Source organism: Plectropomus leopardus, chromosome 22 (assembly GCF_008729295.1).
Source record: "Plectropomus leopardus isolate mb chromosome 22, YSFRI_Pleo_2.0, whole genome shotgun sequence".
Lineage (NCBI taxonomy): Eukaryota > Metazoa > Chordata > Actinopteri > Perciformes > Serranidae > Plectropomus > Plectropomus leopardus.
The window spans coordinates 9686204-9706548 of NC_056484.1; the positions used below are offsets into that span (position 1 = coordinate 9686204).

The 20345-nt window shown below is 39.9% G+C and overlaps 1 protein-coding gene across 1 annotated transcript in view; it reads left to right on the forward strand.

Moving 5' to 3' along the window:
- The first annotated feature begins 520 nt into the window (after nucleotides 1-520).
- The window catches only part of chchd3a (coiled-coil-helix-coiled-coil-helix domain containing 3a), a 90539-nt gene continuing 70714 nt past the window's right edge, over nucleotides 521-20345 (forward strand). The window contains exons 1-4 of the mRNA XM_042511231.1: nucleotides 521-746; nucleotides 3605-3874; nucleotides 4448-4544; nucleotides 16650-16743. Coding sequence (XP_042367165.1) covers nucleotides 666-746; nucleotides 3605-3874; nucleotides 4448-4544; nucleotides 16650-16743 — 542 coding nt within the window. The 5' untranslated portion in view covers nucleotides 521-665. The remainder of the gene's footprint in view (nucleotides 747-3604; nucleotides 3875-4447; nucleotides 4545-16649; nucleotides 16744-20345) is intronic.

The window sequence follows — 20345 nt, forward strand, 5'->3', positions numbered from 1 at the left end:
TGATTACTGTTACGTAACTTGAATAATTTACATCATACCCTGAACACCATTATGCAAATGGTAAACTGAATAGCCGATACCAAATACTTGATTTTTTACTCCTGACCAAGAGTGTTACCTGATTTAAATACATTTTTTTTTTTAAACTTACACAATTGTTAATGTTAAACCTTCTATGCATTTTAAACTGTTTATGTTTTCTGAATGAAAGGGGCGGTTTGGTTTATGTATTTTCATTCAATAAGTTGAAAAACTATAGTAAAAAGCTTTTCCAACAGGAGTAATTTTTCTTTTTTGCTTTCCAACAGCCATACATCCAACAGTGAACCTACTGATGATGTCAGTATACTGTAAATACACTGGAAAGTTGGAGACAGTCCATGAAGTCTTGCTGTTACACACACACACATTCACACACACCCACTCTGCCTCAACAACCAATGAAAATCTTCGATACAAATACGATGACGCGTCTGTCCAATCACCTCGCGCGGTCTTCAAACACGTCATGCTAAGGAAGTGCGGACGTACCGAAGCAGTAACGTGTGGGCCCTAGTTAGCTACACCGGGCTCTAACATTAGCAAACTGCAGAAAAATAAAAGTGAATGCCAGTGTTTCATCTTACATGTAGATAAGGGACACTTTGAAAAGCTGCGGTCTGACAATGGGAGCGAACAACAGTACCCGCCGCGTGTCGTTTGAGTCAGACGAGAATGAGAATATAACGGTGGTGAAGGGCATACGGGTAAGTGACAGGATACATACCTGCTTAGTGTTGAGGAAACAGGTGCGCCATGACTGCCTTAAAAGATATCAGGGGATACACAGGTGTATTAAGCTGTATGGTAAATGCTAAACAAGCTAATGCTCGCTGTGTCTAAAAGCATTTATGCTGTTTTTAATGCGAGCAGCCTGACTCTCATTCACTCTGAAAGCTACAGATAAGTTTATTTCACAGTAAAAGTGTTTGCAGTTAATAATATATAGCTATCAATGGCTATAACGGATAGAAACAGTAAACTAGATAACAGTGGCTATAACAGTTAGGCACAGTAAACCCTTCACTGTCCTTTTGGGAATGTTGACGTTGACGTCAGCAGCCTCGTGCTCTCCTGCCTGTCACTCAATGTATGAATGAAACTTTATTTTTTTTTTGTATTTTTGATAAACAAAACAAATATTTACAATATTTATGTAATTGACACAGACGTATTTTCATGTGCACATTTCAATTCGTCAAACAAGTTCCCACCTCCCAGACATAAAGTGCTACCATCTCAATGAAGAATATCTCTGTCTAGGTGAGGACAGATTGTCGGTGTTGCTGATTTTTGAGGCCGATATTTGGCATTGTGCGGGTCTGTGTCAGCGTTTTTAATCAAAAAGTGCAAAGAAAGTGTCAGCATGGGGGGAACTCTTACTTTGTGAATCCTCAGGGAGCTATTTTGATTTTCACATGACTTTATAAAAAAATTGCTGTATATGATGTTGAAAGTTTCAGTTTTGATCAAATATTTTCTAAAGGCATTTAAACAGAGTTTTGCATTGGAGTTTTTTATATTCTAAACTCTAAATGTCAACAGAAATATCTTCATTGTTGTTGTAAATGCATATGTGTTTTAAATATCAGTCAGTGGTCTAATTAACTACTAATAATTGGTAAAGGTATCAGCCCTGAAAAACCAACATTGGTTGACTCCTACATCTGTCTTTGTTGCTTCACAAAAAAAACCCAACAAATACAACAAAGATAAAAATACAGGATTAAAATATAGAGAGGACAATACATTTAAACATAAATAAATAGCACAAGATGCCAGCAGACATGGGGCTCATAATCTGATAAAAGCACCACAGGTTTCATGATGTGTGTATTTTTTAAATCTTTTTTAATATGTTTACTAAGCAAAAAAAATCATTTTTGATGCATTTAATCGTTGGTGAAATTCAGCATACCAAATTTTTGTGTACATAGGACTTAAATGGTCATATTGTTCACCGGATTCATAGCTAGAATTCAATGTTTTTGTCCTGTAGAATTTATCCGAACTGTATGTTTTTAAAAGTGAAGAAGTCTATGTTTATGGATTTGTAGAGCAGCCAGTTATGTATTGATTTCCATAGAGTTTGAATTTTTTCATAGGTAAAAAAACGGGTGTTCAGTGGTTTCTGTGTTTGTATTGCATATATATCCATTGTCTACCTCAAATTCAAATCTTGCTCTGATGAATTCGTTTGATGCGTATATTTCATTAACAGTTTTAAAGTGTATTTCTTCATGTCTTTGAGGAACTGGGAATTTTGAAAGTTTTGTCCTGATATCAGTTATTTCTCTCTTTCCATAATTTTCTAGGCTGCTGGTCTTCCTCCTGTATGAATAAAACAGACTCAGACTGTATAGACTGTTGCATTCATGGTTATACATGATGTTATCCGTATTATGTTTTGTTTAGTGGTGATTGCGTGTGCATAGAGAGACTGTCAGCTTCTGTAATTAGGTGGGAAGCTGTCACAAGTTCTTCCATGCCACTCTCAGCTGATGTTAAATATAGATTGAGAGGCTTTAGTCGATCAGATAAGACTTTAGTTTGCAAGGCTCTATTATTGCTCTGTAGGCCAAGTGCCACTTATGTTATCTTTCAGTGAGGTGTAATCCTGTTTTTGTCTGTGTAAATAGACAGAAAACAAAGCTTTGTTTTATCCAGTAAAACAAGGGGAATACTCTAATTTGCTTCCTTGCTGGGGAAAAAGATTGATATCCCTCACAAGTCAATTTCAAACAGTAATTTTACATCACTGAAGCCTGATGCTGCTGGTCTACCACTGCTTTAGTGAAATAGATTGTGTGAGTTTGGTGCTTTTATCACTTAGTGTTTTATTTACCAAAGTCACAAACTATCACAAACTACCAGTCGAGGCAGTGGTAGACTAGCAGCTCCCATGTTCAGCAAAATAAAATTACTATATTTGTCGATGGAGTCTGGCTTTGAAGAGAGCATAAGTAAGTTTCACTTTAGGTTCTATTTTAAATAGCAAGATTTGAGCAAAAATGTATGTGTTTGGGAAATACTTAGCATATGATTCAATAAATGAGACGTGGATTATCCTTCATGAGTTATGTTAGGGTTTCTAAACAGATGTTTTGATAGAGTTTTGCTGTTTTTAAATGTGACCCCATTTTACTTCAATTCATCTATATATTTTAACCATTTTTTCAGTCTTTGGATTGATTCTCATTTACTAAAGAGGCATGAAAAGTACAGAAAAATAAAGTTTTCTTCAGAAATTCAGCATAGCATGGAATGAGTAATAGATATATAAATAGTCATTTGGGTGTGAAGTATTCTCTTAAATATGGAGATAAAGCCAAGCAGGGGAAACAGAAAGGCCTGGCTCCGTCCAAAGTTGCAAAAATCAGTCTTCCAGCACCTCTAAAGCTCTCTTGTTGACATATTTTGGGTATTTTGTGCAGTCTGAAGAAATATGTTAAAGCGACAGTGTGGTTTTAGTGTGTATAAGATAAAACAACATGATTATGTCAAAGTATTTCTTTAAGTCTGCGTTACTGCTTCACTAAAACTTCTCTTCCACTCTTCTTTGCAGCTTTCTGAGAATGTCATCAACCGCATGAGGGAACCTGACACTCCTCCTAAACCTCAACGTGCTCCCACTCCACCACCCCCCATGGCGCCTATCCTCACTCCATCTCTCCTGCGGCCAGTGCCTCCCCTCTTCGACCCGATCACCTCCTTGCCTCCTCCCCCTCCTCCTGTAGAACCTGTTGCATCTCCAGCTCCTCCTCCATCAGCTCCATCTGCCACAGAGACTGTGGCTGCACCTCCACCGCCTCCTCCTCAGCCTCCTACAGAACAGGTAGCAGCACCCACCATAATTGACATGGTGCTCCCATCCTCATCACCTCCAGCTGCTCCTGCTGCTGCAGATGTTGTCGCTGCTCCTGCTTTTGAGCCTGTGGCAGCACCTCCTCCCCCTGCTCCTGCTGCTGCCGAGCCAGTAATTTTGCCTAAATCTCCCCCAACTCCTGCTCCCGTTGCTCCCCTGATTCCTGCTCCCTGCCCTGCCCCAGCTGGGGTGGAAGCACCCCCTTCGCTTGCTCCTCCTTCCCTTGCAATCGAACCATCTCCTCCTCCCATAAATCAATCAATTACTTCTCCTCCTCCAGTAATTGAACCCATTGCTCCTTCACATGTGATTGAACCCATTGCTCCTTCATCTGTAGCTGAATCCATTCCTCCTCCTCCTCCTCCTCCCCCTGTTGAAATGGAACCCATCATTGTTCCCTCCCTTCCCGAATTGGAACCTCTCTCTTCCCTGCCTGTTTTTGAGCCTGTCACTGCGCTGCCACCGCAGCCTGCTGAGCCATTTGCTGCACCGCCATTGCCTGAGTTTACTGCTCCTTGTGAACCAGTTGCACCTCCTCCTCAGCCCCCAGTGGAGCCAGTAACCCTTGCTTCTGTCCCTGAGCCAGCGGTAGAGCCTGAATCAATTTCGGCCCCACCACCACCTCCTGCTGCACCAGCCGGTGAGTTTGATTCCAGTATGCTGAAAATCAGAATTTGTAAATGGTCTCACAAACTAATGCTGCAGAGAAGAAATGCCTTAGATATGTTGCTTTATTACGTATGTTGTGCAGTGTGTGGTACTAATTCAGTTTTAATCCCAATACACCCCTTTCCCCTAACACTTAGCTGTTACCCCTCTGTTTTGCGTGTTCGCGTCTGGGGGTAGGATATCACGATTCTGGGACACCAAACTGATGGTTGGCTGTCAGTCAGTGTTGAGCTGTTGGTTAGCGTCCTTTGCCTTAGTCTCTACATTGTGTCCCGCATTGTTGGCCCTCAACAGCGCTTGTTGGCTTTTTTTTTTTACACTGATTCAGCATGTTGAATTGGTGTCTGCAACGGCGGAGCTCATCAGTGAATGAATCACTCTGATTAGCAGTTCGGCTCAGCTCAAGAGAAGAGAAACTGATGTGAGGCAAGAGGGACTTAGGTTGAAATAAACCTATTTTATAAAGTAAGATTGTTTTCCTTTATTCATTGAGCTCATTAGCTCAATGGTACCTGATAGTTTGTGTTGGTGTTCACTGGTGCATGGGAAATATGCTTTGTTATTTCAACACTGGAATGTGTCGTTTAATGTGCTAACTGGCTAACTAGCGTCAAAATGGTTTTCCATTTTCCCTTTTTGAATTACAGTTACAAGCTACCGATATCTGCTGATATGAAAGGGTATTTACTTTCACAAAGACACAGAACATCCGTGCTTGTTAGCCGTTGGCTGTAGTCCTTGCAGTGTGTTTATGTGCAACTTTTTGGCTGAAACACAGGTGACATGAGGCAAAGCAACAGTCGGCTTTCATTGCTGCTAGTTGTTTCATGTCAGTTTGGTGTATCTTGCTTTTTGGGGCTACATGGCCCTGTAAATAAAATACAAATACAATAACTATTGTATTATAGTAGTTTGTTTATACTAAAGTATAGTCTGTATATGTACCAAAGTTTGATGGCACATGATGCCCGCTTTTTAATTGACATCCAGCAGCAAACTTGCTTCTTATGTTACTGCTCCTCGAATATCAGTGCAGACTGGCAGGGTACGAGCATGGGTTACAAAAGTTAGCACTCTGGTAGTAGCCAGGTAAAGCTGCAGTGCAGTGTTCTTTTTTATGTGATGACTTGATTGATTGATTGATTGATTGATTGACTGACTGACTATGTGAAACTGAAGTTGTGAACACTTTGCGAGCATCCTGATAACTGCAAAATGATGCCTGTAGCCCACGCAAGATTAGGTGCAGCAAAAGATGACATATTTGCGATGTCCGGCAGCACTCATTGCGTCTGTTTACATGATCGCCAGATTTGGCAACTACCGGTGAGGTATCAGGTTTTAGAAGGCATTTCCCATTTAATATGGGGATTTTTAAATCACTGCCCTTTGTAACTCTAGTTCTGAGTGGCAAAGAGGCACAACAAGGGATAGGTGCAAAAATAACAAATGGGATTGGGCTTTGATTTAGGCCGTATGACATTCTAGTTTAATTAATTTTAAGGACTAGCGAAGCATGCAAAGATCCCTCCGTGTATACGGAGTAGATGGTGCAGCAGTTATGTGAAGATTTACTAAGAGCTTTTTGTAGTTTTTTATGGTTTTAAGAATTTGTGCAGTTGCGATTTTTGACCTGTGAGGCGACAGAGCAAACTTGTGTCTTGTTTATTCTAACAAAAGATAAAAGCGAATGTTCAAAAGCTGAAGAAATGAATTGTTCTCAGTAATGGCTCATTTTATCTTGAAATGCTTCCTCTGTAGCATAGGTAATTAGGAGGCAAAGGTTATGAGGGAATGAGCTGTCCAAAGATTTATTTTAAGTCCCCCTGCATTGTATTTTAATGATGTTTATTGTGTGGGTGTTTTCTTTGAAACACCTACAGCTTTTTGTCTACATCTTTCTGGCAGATTGTAATTACTCTTCATTTCTAAAACGGGCCTCTCGGTTGCCTCGGTCATATTATGATTCATCGCCATTCCTTAACTGTTAATGAAATGCTTAATTCTTTCTTTTAATAATGTTAATAAATTTAGGCTGTAATTAGTGGCCCTCCGTTCTGCCTCATCACTGTGGAGCTCAGGCTGTCGTGATGGCCCTACTCCGTCTGCGGTTTGTGAGAGTGCTCAGAATAGTGAGGCAAAAGTCAGCAGTAGTTTCTATTTTTGTTTTATCTGGGTAAGTTTTCTCATTCTCTCTTTTTTTTTCTTATAATTCCCCCTTCATTGAAGCGGCTATAATCAATATTTATATTTTAACAACGGATCATATGACAACTTGTACGTGAAAGGGAGCACTTGAAATGAAGCACCCACAGAGACCTGACTGCAGCTTCTGTCAGCTTTATAGTGCTTTATAGCGTCCTTCAGCTCTCACCGCTCTCATCAGTGTCGTTTTTGGCTACAGCAGGCTGCTGTTTCAGCAAAGAAAACACACTACATGCTACTTGTACAGAACCACACGGCAGACAGACAAAGTTTCAGACTAGCTGGTAAGCATAATTATTTAGCCACTTAAGAGCCAAATGTTTCCCTCAGGAGAGGGAATAATTGACTTGCAGTCACCAGGTGACCACATGTGACTCAGAATGAAAGCTGAAGTTGCCCCATACCCTCTGAATGTGTAATTGGGTGGCTGGCAAAATTTAAACACTCACCAGTCATTTGGCCAGTGGGCAAAAAAGTTAATTTTGCACCCTTCTTGTGTATGCAGTTACTTACTACACATAGACAAACTCGTCTTTCCACTTCTCGCTCTCACTGTCAAGGAAAAGTTTTTGTCTTATTTGTCTCCTAAGTGGTTGCACGTCCCTTATCTCTTGACATATCCGGCAGAGGACATCTGAATGTTACCTGTTCATTACACTGCACAGAACAGGGGCGTGGGTGCTGGTTCTTCAGAAGGTGGTATCCAGGGTGTGGGCAGGCCTCCCCATCCTTGACTGTGCTCAATCAGTGAGGTAATTAAAAAAGGCCAACTTATGCCACGCCACACTGACTTCAGTGATTAAAACGACACCTCCGCAGTTTCACACAACAAACCACCAGGCCTCATTAAGGGAGGGAGGTGGTCGTGAGTGTATGTGTGTTTTTGGCTTTTGGGCTTCTGCGATATGACACTGAATTTTTTGAGGGTCACCTGCCTTTTTGTTTGAGCACATAACACAATTAATAGAACTTGTTCCTGCATATTCCAAAAAAAAAGCTTCTTGTTACTCTGTTTTTTCCATTAGCTCTGAGGCCGCTTTCACAGCAGAGTTTAATTTTTGTCCATGTTGAATGAAGTTAGTCCTCTGTTGTTTGCGTTAATTAGTTTTTTGATTAAAAGATAAATACAACAATATCTCACTTATTTTTTTGCACAGGTGCAGAGTGTGTTAAATGTAGTTATTATGAGAAACTGCCGTCTCCATTCACAGCACAACAAAGCATCCATGGAAGATTACAAATCTCTAAGTGGTTGGTCGTTTATGGATGTACATCCTACATTTTATTTTGGAGGACATGAAGTTGTTGCTGCTGCTATGCTGTGCTAAAATCCCATCTGAACATTGTGAGAGATGTGTTCTTTAGACAGGAAGCGCCTTGAGGCTAACATAGTTTTTTTTTCTTTTTTTGGTTATTAAATAAATTTCAGGTAGTGTGTTCAATATTTTTTGTGTACTTCCACGTTATTGCACATCATTTTTATGCTTCCGTGCCAGTAATATTTTTGAGTTGTCTGTTCATCTGGCTGGCGCATATCTCAAGACCGCCTTGAGGGAATTTTTTTCAAATTTGACACAAACATTCACTTGGGCTCAACAATGAGCTGATTAGATTTTGGTGGTCGTAGTTCAAACGTGCAGGTCTCTGACATTGTTAGTATCATTCTTGTGAATGCAATACCTCAAGAACAACTTGAGGGAATTCTTCAAATTTGGCAGAAATGTTTAAGTAGACTCAAAGATGAGCTGATTAGAATTCAGTGGTCAAAGGTCATGGTCACATTGACCTTTCATTTGTCTCACTTTTGTAAATGCGATATCTCAAGAACACCTTGAGGGAATTTCTTTCACTTAATGATGAGCTGAATAGAATTTCGTATCACTGTGACCTTGCATCCGTCTCTGAAGATGGCCTTGAGTGAGTTTCCTTAAACTTGGCAAAAACGTCCATTTCGACTCGAGCATAAACTGATTAGAATCTGGTGGTGAAGGTCAAAGTCCAAGGTCATGGTGTCCACATATATTATGTTTTTGGCCATAACTCAAAAACCTTGGGTGCCCACCTTGAAACTGTACTGACTGTATAGATCTTCTGTGCTGTGGGGGGAAGATGTGTGTGAAGCATCCACGTTTTTAAGGACATGGATGTAAACTGTAAGTGCAGCTTGACTGGTGCACAGAAGCATACAACTGAGAGGCGGTATATATAGATATGGATTATAATGTTATAATTTCTTTATCAATATAGTTTTGTAGAGTTATTACCAATGTCTGGTCTAAATTTTGTGAATAGCTACATTAGAAATATGGTTATCTTCTGAATAAGGTGATCCTATTTAAGCTGCAAAAAATTCCCAGCTCTCCGTCTGCCTTGTCAATGCTGCTGCTGCCCTGCATCAGTATTGCTGCTTGCTCTTTTAGCACCACCTTGACCCCAGCATCCACCTGCTGGCTCCGGTTTGGGGAGAAGATATTTAATCATCACCCCCTCCTATAATGTAAACATATCTTAGGGGAGTGATGAGGCTGGAGTCTAGACACCAAACTCTAACTATATTCTGCTGCTGAAACAAACATTCAAAAGTGAGCTGTTTGACTGAATTGCAGTCTGTTTTGTGGCTGAAATCTTCCAGGACAAATATAGCAAAGAGGTCCATCTTTCTCAACTGCATCTTTTTGTGTGCACAGTATATCTGCAGTGGTAAGGATTGTGAATGTGTGTTTGTATTGGCTGTGTTTTTGCCATTGCATTGGCCCCTATATCTACAGTACCACACAACAATCATGTTGGTTGACATTTACTCAGGAATTTGTATATACTCTCCTCACGAGGTCACCTCACAGCTTAATGTGTACCAAGCTCACCAGCTCTTATGAACAGGACTAAAAAAGACAACTTGGATGATTGATCAAGCATGCTTTTTTAAAGAATAAAAAAGGTGCGATAAATTTGAATGTGAATCTCGTTAAAAAGTTGCAAAGTTCAGCTCAATTCTGAAAGGGTATGGCCTTAATGAGGCGGACATTGATTATGTGTGTCCACGAGAGCTGGGTATCGAGTGAGGCTCTCAGCAGGTCTGCTGTCTCTAAATCATGGGCCTGAGTCAGTGTGTGAGCTGATTGCACCATAGCCAAGGTTGAACCTCCTACACCTTCTCCAATGTGTTATAAATATTCATATGCCAGAGCCCACACACTGCGCTGGACTAATAGCCTGCTTAAAGATGTCTCCCAGGTGCAGCAGAGAGAATGGGAAAATGGGACAGGCAAAGGAAAACAATGGGAGACTTAGTGTGTGTGCATAAATGTGAGTGTGAAACTTGTGAAATATATCACTCTCCTTTTGAAACGGACTTTTCTTGTTATCTTGTGAAAATGTGAAATGATCAGTTGGGTCCTTTTTCATAACATGAGATTGAATTAACAGGAAAGAGTGTGAATAAAAGAAAAAGAAAATCAGAAATGGCACCTGCCTGCCAGGGCTGGAAGCTTCCCCTTGGCGCTTTTTTTTTTCTTTTTTTCTCTTTCCTATGCGAACATAGTGAAAGGTGCGCTGTGATTCGACTAAGCGCGAGCCAGAAACGTGAGGAAGTGGTAATGTTACAGATTATGCCCTCCACACGGGTCCTGGGGTTAATGAAACTTCTGATGAGAAACGCAATTTGCCTTCGTCTATTATCTCCACTGCCAATAGCCTGTGCTCCACCACCTCTCCTCCTCCTCTGTGGGTTTTTCCACAGGGTTTAGTGATTGGTGGAAAAGGAAAGGAGGGGGACACGTCTAAAAAGATGATGAGTTTTTAATCTTTTTAACATTTACATGTCCTACTCAGGATTGACACCGGCTCTGTCGATCTGGAATTGTCTCTGACCCTAACCAGCCTCCCTCAAGGACCCCAGACAGTGTTTATCATATCAGAACCTGTTCTCCGGCTGACCCTGCGGGCCTGCTAGCTATCTGAAGCCTCTCTCTGCAGGGCTGGAGAGGATGTGGTGATAAATGAGGAGTTGCTTTGGCTTGTCTGAACTTAGAGGACTTTTAGAATTTTACTTTTCATGGTGCACTGTTACTGTAGGGTATATATTTTCAATGTAAGTGTGAGATGTTTCAAAGGGCGGTTGATACAGAAATGCCAGTCTTACCTGATGGGAAAGTTGATAATGGCAGGTTTGACCTCTGATATAAAGTGCCACTTGAGTTTGGTATTAAGTATAGAGTATATTATGTACTCCAAAGATCTTTGGAGTGGCAAGTAATTGAAGGGTTTTCATCAAAGATATTCTGCACTGTTGTGTAGTTTCTACTTTCATCAGAGGCCATCATGAAAGGAGGCAGCATTAGCTTGTGTTTCAAATGGCCTTGTTTTTGTGAGTTAGAAGAAATGTTTGAAAAAGACTTTTTTTCAAAAGTGTGGACAGTATTGGCAAAATGACATTTCCTTATATATATATATTCTCTATAAACAGATATCTGCATATGTGTGGAGAATCTGTAGGTAACAGACAAGATTTTGGTATTTTAAGTGCCCTGGTTTCCAAATGTAGTCTGTAGTCTGAGTAGTATTTGCCAGCCATGTTTGAGCTGAAGATAAACAGTCTTTGTAGAGTGCAAAAAAGGCGAAATTGTTTGCTGAAATACAATCCTGAACTCATTGGCTTTCGTCAGACAACAGTTTAGCTTCATAGTTTTGGCATAGATATCTGCCAGCTACACCACAAACCCCAAAATTTTGGCCTTTGCCTCCAGAGACTTACTGTCATCAGACCAAATAAAAGTTGTGTGGGCTTTGGACTGAATGCAGCAGACCACGAGAGGATCCCCACCGGCGACATGTGCCGAGGGGCGAGTCAGACCAGAGGTGAGAAACGAAACCGAAAGCGCTGGACGGAGAGAGGGAGGAGAGCCAGCATCAGGGCGAGGCTAACCCAACTTAGACCGGGAGCTGTTCCTTTACCAAACCTTCTTCTGGCTAATGTCCGGTCAGAGGGGAATAAAGTTGATTAGATGCGATCGAGGATCTCTCAGCAACAGGAAAGAAGAGACTGCTCTGCACACATCTTCACAGAGACATAGTTAACCCCTAACATCCAGGATTAGGCTGGTTCACTTGATGGGCGGACCTTGTTAAGAACCATAAGGACTCAAGACTCTGATCCACACCCAAAAAATGCACTGCTGGAATTTAATAATGCCACTAGCAGCAACATGCCCAAGCAACCGGATTGAATTTTTGTAGTAGCTGCTGATTTTAATCAATTCATCCTTCAACTCCAAAGATGTAGCAGGACCAAGGACAAATGTAATTTCGTTTTTTAAACTTTATTTTTTAAAACTTTGTTTAAAAGAGTAGACTATATAAATAAATCTACCTTCTACCTTCTAGATAGCAAGACATATATCATGACTCAATATGATATTCATACAGCACATTGCTGAGGAGTCAAGTACATAGTTTGGACTTACAGCTGCTATGTCATATCATAGCATATCTTCTGATGTTTCCATATTTATCTGATGTAAAATAGCATTATTACCTGTTTCTTGACAAACGTCCCTCTGGCAGAGTTAGTATTCTGGCCCTACAGGTAGTGCTTCTGTCGTAGTTTCCTAACAGAGTTGTAATTAGACTCTCCTCTGCAGTGGGATCAATGGTGCTTCTGAGTGCTGTCAGACATGATTGATATTATTTTCCCACACTCTGGACAGTTAGGTGACAGCAGTCTTTGTCTTTGAAGATACACTATGCAGCAGAAAGTAGTCAACTGTCAATCACCGCCTCTGTTTGCACTGGTGTTTCCTCTGAAGCCCTGTCACACTAAACCTCCCTCTACCTGCTGCTTATTCATTCTCTTTACTGTACCAAACAGTTGTCATGCTGTGAGCTCTTGTCATGAGTTGTGTGCTGCAGAGAAGAAAAGGCTAGAGAGGTTGGGAATCAGGGAGAGGGAACGAGTTAACTGTATTCTTAGAGCAAATTGTTAACAGAGTGGGTGTGACAAAGCTGCTGAAGGAGGTGAAGAAAAATAAATGGAAGGAGGTATAGAGAGAAATTGTTGTTAATGAGCTGAGATGTTACGTATCCGTGACACCTGTTGTATTAACTGTAGCCTTCTCTTGGTAGCTGGTGTATTGGTACCTTTTTTTTCCATCAGACCCCTGGAGACAATTAAAATCTTAAAGCTATTTCATATAACTTTAAATACAAAAAGTTCTCAGATAAAAAAAACATTCAGACTAATTAGTAGCTACAAACTTCTGTGTTTGAAATGTTTGACAGTTTATTTTGAATTTACTGTATTTAAGTAGTTACATTATGAATTGATCTTTATTTTAGTCTTTACAAAGAGCAGAGTACATCAAAGGCACTTTCAGGCCGTTACAAGAACCAGTCGAGAAAATTCAATCCCCTAAAATCAAACCCCTTTTTTGCTCCTGGAGAAAATATCAATTTAAAGCCAAGAATTGTCGTCCAAATTGTTTTTCTTTTTCCTCCCCAGGGAGAGATTTGAAGTGAGTCCCTCGGTTTTTCTGTCCACAAGGTATCTCAAAAGCCTTTTAAAAAGATTTCCAGGAAAACAAGAGAACAGGCTTTAGGCTATGTAATATTTAAAACATTTAATTAAATTCTGATGTTGATCTGGATTTGGGGCTTGCAGATAATTATTCTTTTTTTGATAAAAACACTGAAACTGAAGTAGATAAACTTCTAACTCCTGAATTTACCTAAAAAATTAATTTCACGTAGTTTGGATTTTTCTTTGTTTTGCTCATTTGGTTCATTTTCCAGGTGCAAAAATTCCTCTTCTGTATTCTCTGGTACATAAAGTTATCTTCTTGTCTGCAGAGTGAATGGCATTCTGTCGTTGCTGTCATAATCACAATTTTTTATTTTGTGTTTCTTCCATAAAAAACTGAAAGTCTGACGCCAACAGCCATGCTTTAAAAAACCTGCATACATGGTCTAGTTTATGATCGGAAAAAGTGCATGATGGGACTTTTTCTTAGGCGGTTAAAGTATGTTTTGTTACTCCCCGTGGCCCTTGCGGTACATTGCTGAAATTTTGTGGTGATACACTGACTATGGATTAGTACTTGATACAACCCCACTTTAAAAAAAATGTGCTATCCCTGTAAACTTGGGAGTATTTTTGTTGCAATTGCTAAAAGTTAAAAACATTTATTGTGTCTTCCCATGCTTTCCAGTTGTGATTCTGAAATTAGTGATTGAGATGTAACACACTGCATGTTGGACTTTAACAAGGGCAGATGAAATCATGACTATATAAACCCCCAATCACCACACTTTTGTAAAATCACAAAATACTGTCACTAAACATGATGCTGCAGCAGAACAAGCACAAGGCAATTTGGCTTTAGAAATTGGTGTTTTTTGCCTTTGTGTATATATTTTCAACAGCTGCTACAACAAGATGATGAGAAAGAAATGGCACAGCACATTTTTGGTCTTATTGTTGATCTGATTTAGCTGGAATTAGGTTTTTGTGTGTGTCTGCTGGCCTGCTGTTACCACATGTTACCAGGTAATAAGAGACTCTGACAATAGGGATTATCCTATCTAACTAATGCAGTGGGAGAGTAATCTTGACACACTCAGACACTCCCGCCCCATCACTGCGGTGTCGCAGCACACACTGCATGCCACTTCTGTCTGCAGAGCACGTTTTGGCCTGGTCGCGGGCTGGCATCTTTACTTTCATGCTTAATTACCTGCCAAGATAGACCGGAGGAGACATGGAATCATGCATGTATGATGTCCCTGACATGAATATATGTTGATAGAATGGCGCGGTGCTGTGATTCAAGGATGTGTGTCCCTTTTGTGTATGTGTTCAGGCAATATAGGCACGTTTCTGTTTGGTTGTTTGTTCACTTTAATTTCTCAGGGCCGCATTGTCTTTGACACCTACACACACACATGATAGAGCATGGTAGCCTGAGGGTAGAGATTTCTGTCCCACCTCGCATCACGTATCAGCAAGCAAAGACAGAGCATAAAGAAACACTCCATAACATTTCATGGCACACAGACATTGGCTGCAACAAATACATATTTTCAGGTGATTTCGCCATTGCAAACAAATTTCCTATGCTTAAATGAAATCATGAGAGTTTGTTCTCAGTTGGTGCGTGCTCCCATGATCTCGATCATTTAATGTATGGTCCTAAGTAAGTATTTTTCTCTTTTTGGATTTCTGACAAAATCGTGTTTAATATATACTGAAGGTTTTAGTTTTGCCTTATGCTAATAGTGAGGTTCAATGACTCGAAACTTGTCAACAACCAATAGCAGTACTCTCTCCAGCACCAAAAAAGAAGCAGCAAAGCAGGTAGACAGTAAAAACTGAGGGGACTCCGTCTCCGTTTAACCTGGTATGTATCTGATCCACTAATCAGCACTTAATTTAGTGAGAAATCTTACTTTTGTAAAAGGTTACTCTTTCATTCCCACGGTCTCCTCCCATTAACATAGCACAGCTAACTGATGGAGGCTGGTAGCTAGTTTAGGAAAAAAAATCCAAAATGTAAGGTTTGGACTCAAATACAGTTTATGCTTCTGGTTAATATTGATAACAAATTGGCAATTGTCATATGACGCCTTTTATCTTAATTTCTAGAGTTATGTGTTTTTGTGGATATGTAAGGAAATATCAACAATTCATATTTCTTAAAGGGAGTCTGGTGTAATGTTTTCCACCAGGAGCAGGATGGGAATTAATTAGGGATGAAGAATATTGCATTTTTTGCTGATATCCTATATGCTGATATATAACAGTTTATTTGGCCGATTAACCAATACAGATATTGAGATATTTACTTTTTTCCTCACCTAATTTAAGTGATCATCATTCTGTAATGTAATTGACATCATATTTTGCATACTCTTGTTGCACACATAAAATCACATAAAATACTGTATTTTTTAGTTTATGTAACATTCACTCATTGTGTAAAAAATAGATATACTTTAATTTAGGGGTGGTGTTTTGTACAGGCTGACTTTGTCAATGAAAAAAACATACAAGGTTTGTGATATCAACATGTTGGACAATTCCAATATTTCATTTTAAAGCCAATATCTGATGACGTGCCGATATTATTGTGCATCCCCAGAAATAATCTCTAAATGAATCTACTTGTGGTTTTGTGAATAGGGACCCTGAATCTTGTAGCGTGTGACTAAAAATGTCATGTTGTTTTTGGATGCAAGAAAGTCTATTCTAAGAAAGGCATTATGATTGTTTTCATTATCAGTTAATCTCCTGATTATTTACCAATTAATTCATTTTTTGGTCTGTAAAACATTAGAAAACAGTGAAAACTGCTGCAATTTTGTGAAGCATAAGCTGGTGTTTTCAAATTCCTTTTTTTTTGTTGGTCAAACAAAATGGACCATCATGTAAGACTATAAAAAGCAGACAATCCCTCTAAATGACTGGCTAAAGCTGACAAATCTTTGGCATTTCTACTTTAAGAATAACTTAAACGATTAAATGATTATCAAAATAGTCACTGATTAAGTTTCTGTCAATTGATTAATCTGTTAATCCACTAATCGCTGCAGTTCTGGTAACAGCCGAGACCAATCTGCTCAAGCAAAAGAAAGACTTCTCACTGAATGATTAGAGTTAAATTGTTCATTTTGAGCAACACATTTTCTAATTAATGCAGATTTTCCAACACCTGCTGGAAAAATGCCCACCTTTCTGTTTTTTGTTTTTACTATTTGGACAGTATGACTCTGCTCAGCATCCCAACAAACACAATATGCCTGTTAGCAAACAACACCTGTTTACTTAAAAACACCTCCCGCTCTCTCACTGACTCTCTCTTCCTTCTTTTTTTGTCCCCAGTTGATGAGGAGGCCCTGAGGAAGAAGATCACTGATGAGCTGTATAAAAGCTTGGAGCAGGACAGGGCCAAGGCAGAGCAAGAGCTGCAGGCCTGGTGAGACACACACACACACACACACACACACACACACACACAGAGTTTTGGGGTGGAATTGGAAATGTTTTTTTGTTTTTTACTTTCCACAAAAACTCTTGGTGTTGCAATGCATTTTTTTTTGCGGGGAAGTGTGCTGTGCATGTCTTTCCCCCCCTCTTCTCCTTTACTCTCTCCTCTACCTTCCGTGTTTGGATCATGATGGATTTAATCAGGGTGCTGCACCTATTGTGTCAATTCCTGTTCCAAGATTTCATTAGAAACCAAAGACATTTTCAGACGTGACCATTTTCCGTTTTCATTAATAGTCAAAAAGGTCAGCACCACTCTTTCCGATCCCCACTGTGTTTCCAATCTACCTCTCTTCCGAAGCACATCAGCGCCTTTTCCTCCCTCTATCTCTGCTTCTCCTCTCCTTCTCTGGATCAATTAATCATGCCTGAGAAAGGAGGGCGCTATCCTGAGGTAATTTCCTGGGTGTTGAGCGGGTGATCCATTAGCCCTGCCTGATGAAGAAACAGTGTTCATGTGTGGAGCCACGTTGCTCCTCTCCTCGCTTCTTCTTTCCTCTCCTCTCTTCTTTTTGACCCTAAAGAAGCAGGTGCGCTAACATAATGTCCGATAATCGTGTAGCGCCCCCTCCTTAATAGGCCTGGATGATCTCCAGCCGACCCTGATGAATGAACATCTGTGATTAGTCACTAAATGCACTCTTGTACTGTATAAGAAAAAAAACCAAAACAAAACACCACCTTTCTATCTCTAGGGGGAGGTAGTGGTAGCCTAGTGATTAGCCTTTTTTTTAGGCTCATTCAAGAAGAAATTAACAAGTGGTTTAAAGAAATCACTTGTCTATTGATTTTTTTTCCTGGCTATTTTATTTTTTTGATGTCACTGCTTCCTGCAGCTCACTTATTGATGTCTGTTCAGAGCTGTAAGTGGCTTCAAAATTACGCCCTTCTTGCAATTAATTGAAATCCTTGTGGCTCGCAAGCCCTCAATTTTTGTTTGTGCTTGGCATTGGCTGTGTTTTTTACTTAAGAGGACTGAACTGAACATGAAATGGTAAATAAGCAATCATCAGTTAGGCAGTGCTGGTGTATATGTATGTTTATGCGTATAGAGGCATATTAATATCAGTTTTTAATGTGGTGCTTGCTTGCTGCTTGTTTTGTATCTTTTACTCATTATTTTTGTTCTGTTTGTGTGAGTGTGTGTTCTTGCAAGTGTTTATTTTCCTAGCTAATAGTTAAGCAGGCAGTAAACATGGTGTAGCCATCAAGATGCATTCTGGGGTTCAAAACGAGCTTTAAATGCAGCTCAGTGGTGGGTTTTGTCTAGAATAAGAAAGTAGGAAGTCGTCCATTCTGATGATAGTTGTACCTGTAAAAATGACCTAAGCCACCTATCAGAATGACCCACCCCTCATTTACCTACATTTATACAGGAGGTTGCCCATTCTGACATGTTTTTGTAATTGACAAAATGATCTATTACACCTGACAGAATGACCTATGCTATATTTAACTACAATTACATAGGAAGTAGTACATTCTGATAGACATTTATAGCTGACAGAATGACCTATTTTCAATGGAAATAATGAATGAATATTTGTCATTGAGAGACACATTGTTATTATTTTGAGATAGTGTGATTTTGTCATTAAATTTTGTATCGTTCAGCCTAAATTACTAATCTAATGCCAGTAATAATAGTAACTAATGACAATAATAAAAAACAACAGAAAAACTCAGTGGCTTTGTTGAGTTGAGGATATTGATGGCACTTGCGATAAAGGCTTCTTAAATACATTTTTAGTTGGCAGAGGGGCTTTATAGCGGCAGTGGAAATTACAGCCTTAATACACTTTATCACTTTTTTAAGAGTTGCTAATGTCTGTCAATATGACATACATTTGTCTTTTCTCGCTGAATGAGAGCATGACACAGAGACTGAACATAAAACTTTCTACTCCCGCTAATACATGAGCATTTTCAAGATTGGAAATGTCTTCCACACCATGTTTTTTTACCACCGCAATTGAACTTTTCCATTCATTTGTACTTTTTTCAGATAAAGGTGACCGGTTCTCCTTTATAATTGAAATAGATGAGAGGAACAAAGTGCCCTTTTTTTCCTCATCTGGGCTGTCAAAAAATAATTAAATTGCAATGGTATTCACCTTCCCACAGTGCAGGCAGTAATTACAGGGAGTTTTTTGTTCTTGAAGGCAAACAAGGAGCACAGTGATTGTTGCTTTCACTATAGTGAAAGACTCAGCAAGGAAACTGCATGGCTGGTGCTGTAAAATTGAAGTAAGAGGTAAAATATTTTTTTTTCTGTGTGTGTGAGTGTATCAAAGCTCAGCTAACAAGACTGCACAGTGCCTGACTAGTTATAGAACCCTGCAGTGAAACTGCTGCACAGCTTGAACACAAGGAAATGGAAGAATATGTGAACCCCCAGGTCACTGGGAGAGAAGACACACACATGAGATACATGAGGCCAAAATCTCAAGGTCATGTTCAACCCCCAAAAGCATAAATAATTTATGCTCTTTCACAATAGAATTAGAGTTACATTTGGAAAAAAAAGCAGTAAAAGGGAGTTCACTGCCAAAATAAGGCAAAAAAATTATGCCTTGTTAAAGCTTCTGTAAGGCAACCAAACACATTGAATTTGCTTTTGTATAAAAATCTAATTATTTCCACACTTCCTCCATTCTATCCTGTGCAATATTGTTGTGAAGGGCACACAGAGCAAGGGAATTTTGAGCAACAGTGGTGTTTAGATTATGGCAGTATTTCTTCTGTTTGGCTTTCGGGGCCATAAATGAACTCCAGAGATCTGGCTTTGCATGTTTTGCTCTGGTCGGAGTGAAGTAAAGGCTCTGTGAGGAGTTCATTTGGGTGCAGCCTAAACTCATTTGTAGCAAGGAGCGGCTGCAGGGAGCAGATTTGCCTCTGCTGCTTCTCTGTGAGGCATCAGAGCAGAACGACTCGGAGAAAAGGATGAGAGAGAAGGAAGGATGAGGGGGAGAGAACTCCTACACCATCCGGTCTCTCCTCCCTCGACCTAACTCCTCCTGTGTCACCACTTGGTGCAGTTATTCTCACAGGATTTCCTCCACCTTTCCTTCTTGTCTTTTTCTCCCTCCCTTACCCCCTTCCTCTCTCAATCCACCTTCCCTATTTCTCATTTTCTTTTCTCTTTTTCATGTGTTCTTCCCACTTCCCTCTTTCTCCTCCCGTGCATAAATTGCATGTGTTTTAACATCCAGCTCCAACACTAAAAGGTTAGTTGTTTTTGTTGTGAAACTTCTGCCCATTATTTCAGCATGTAGTCAAGCAGCCTGTGTTGGCTTGTGCGATATAATTGCATGTCAGACTTTTGAGTGAGAACACTGACCTTCTCCCAGAGCTTCTGTCTTCCCGTTAACCAGCCAGCCTGTTAAATTCCTTCTTGCCCCCAGGTCAGACGCAGACAGATACTCCAGCAGACAGGTTTTTTAACATTTTGTTTATTTTTAACTTTTACTTTTGTTCGCACAGAAATACATACACTGACACAAGCATAAACGTCCCGCTCATTTTTAGTGA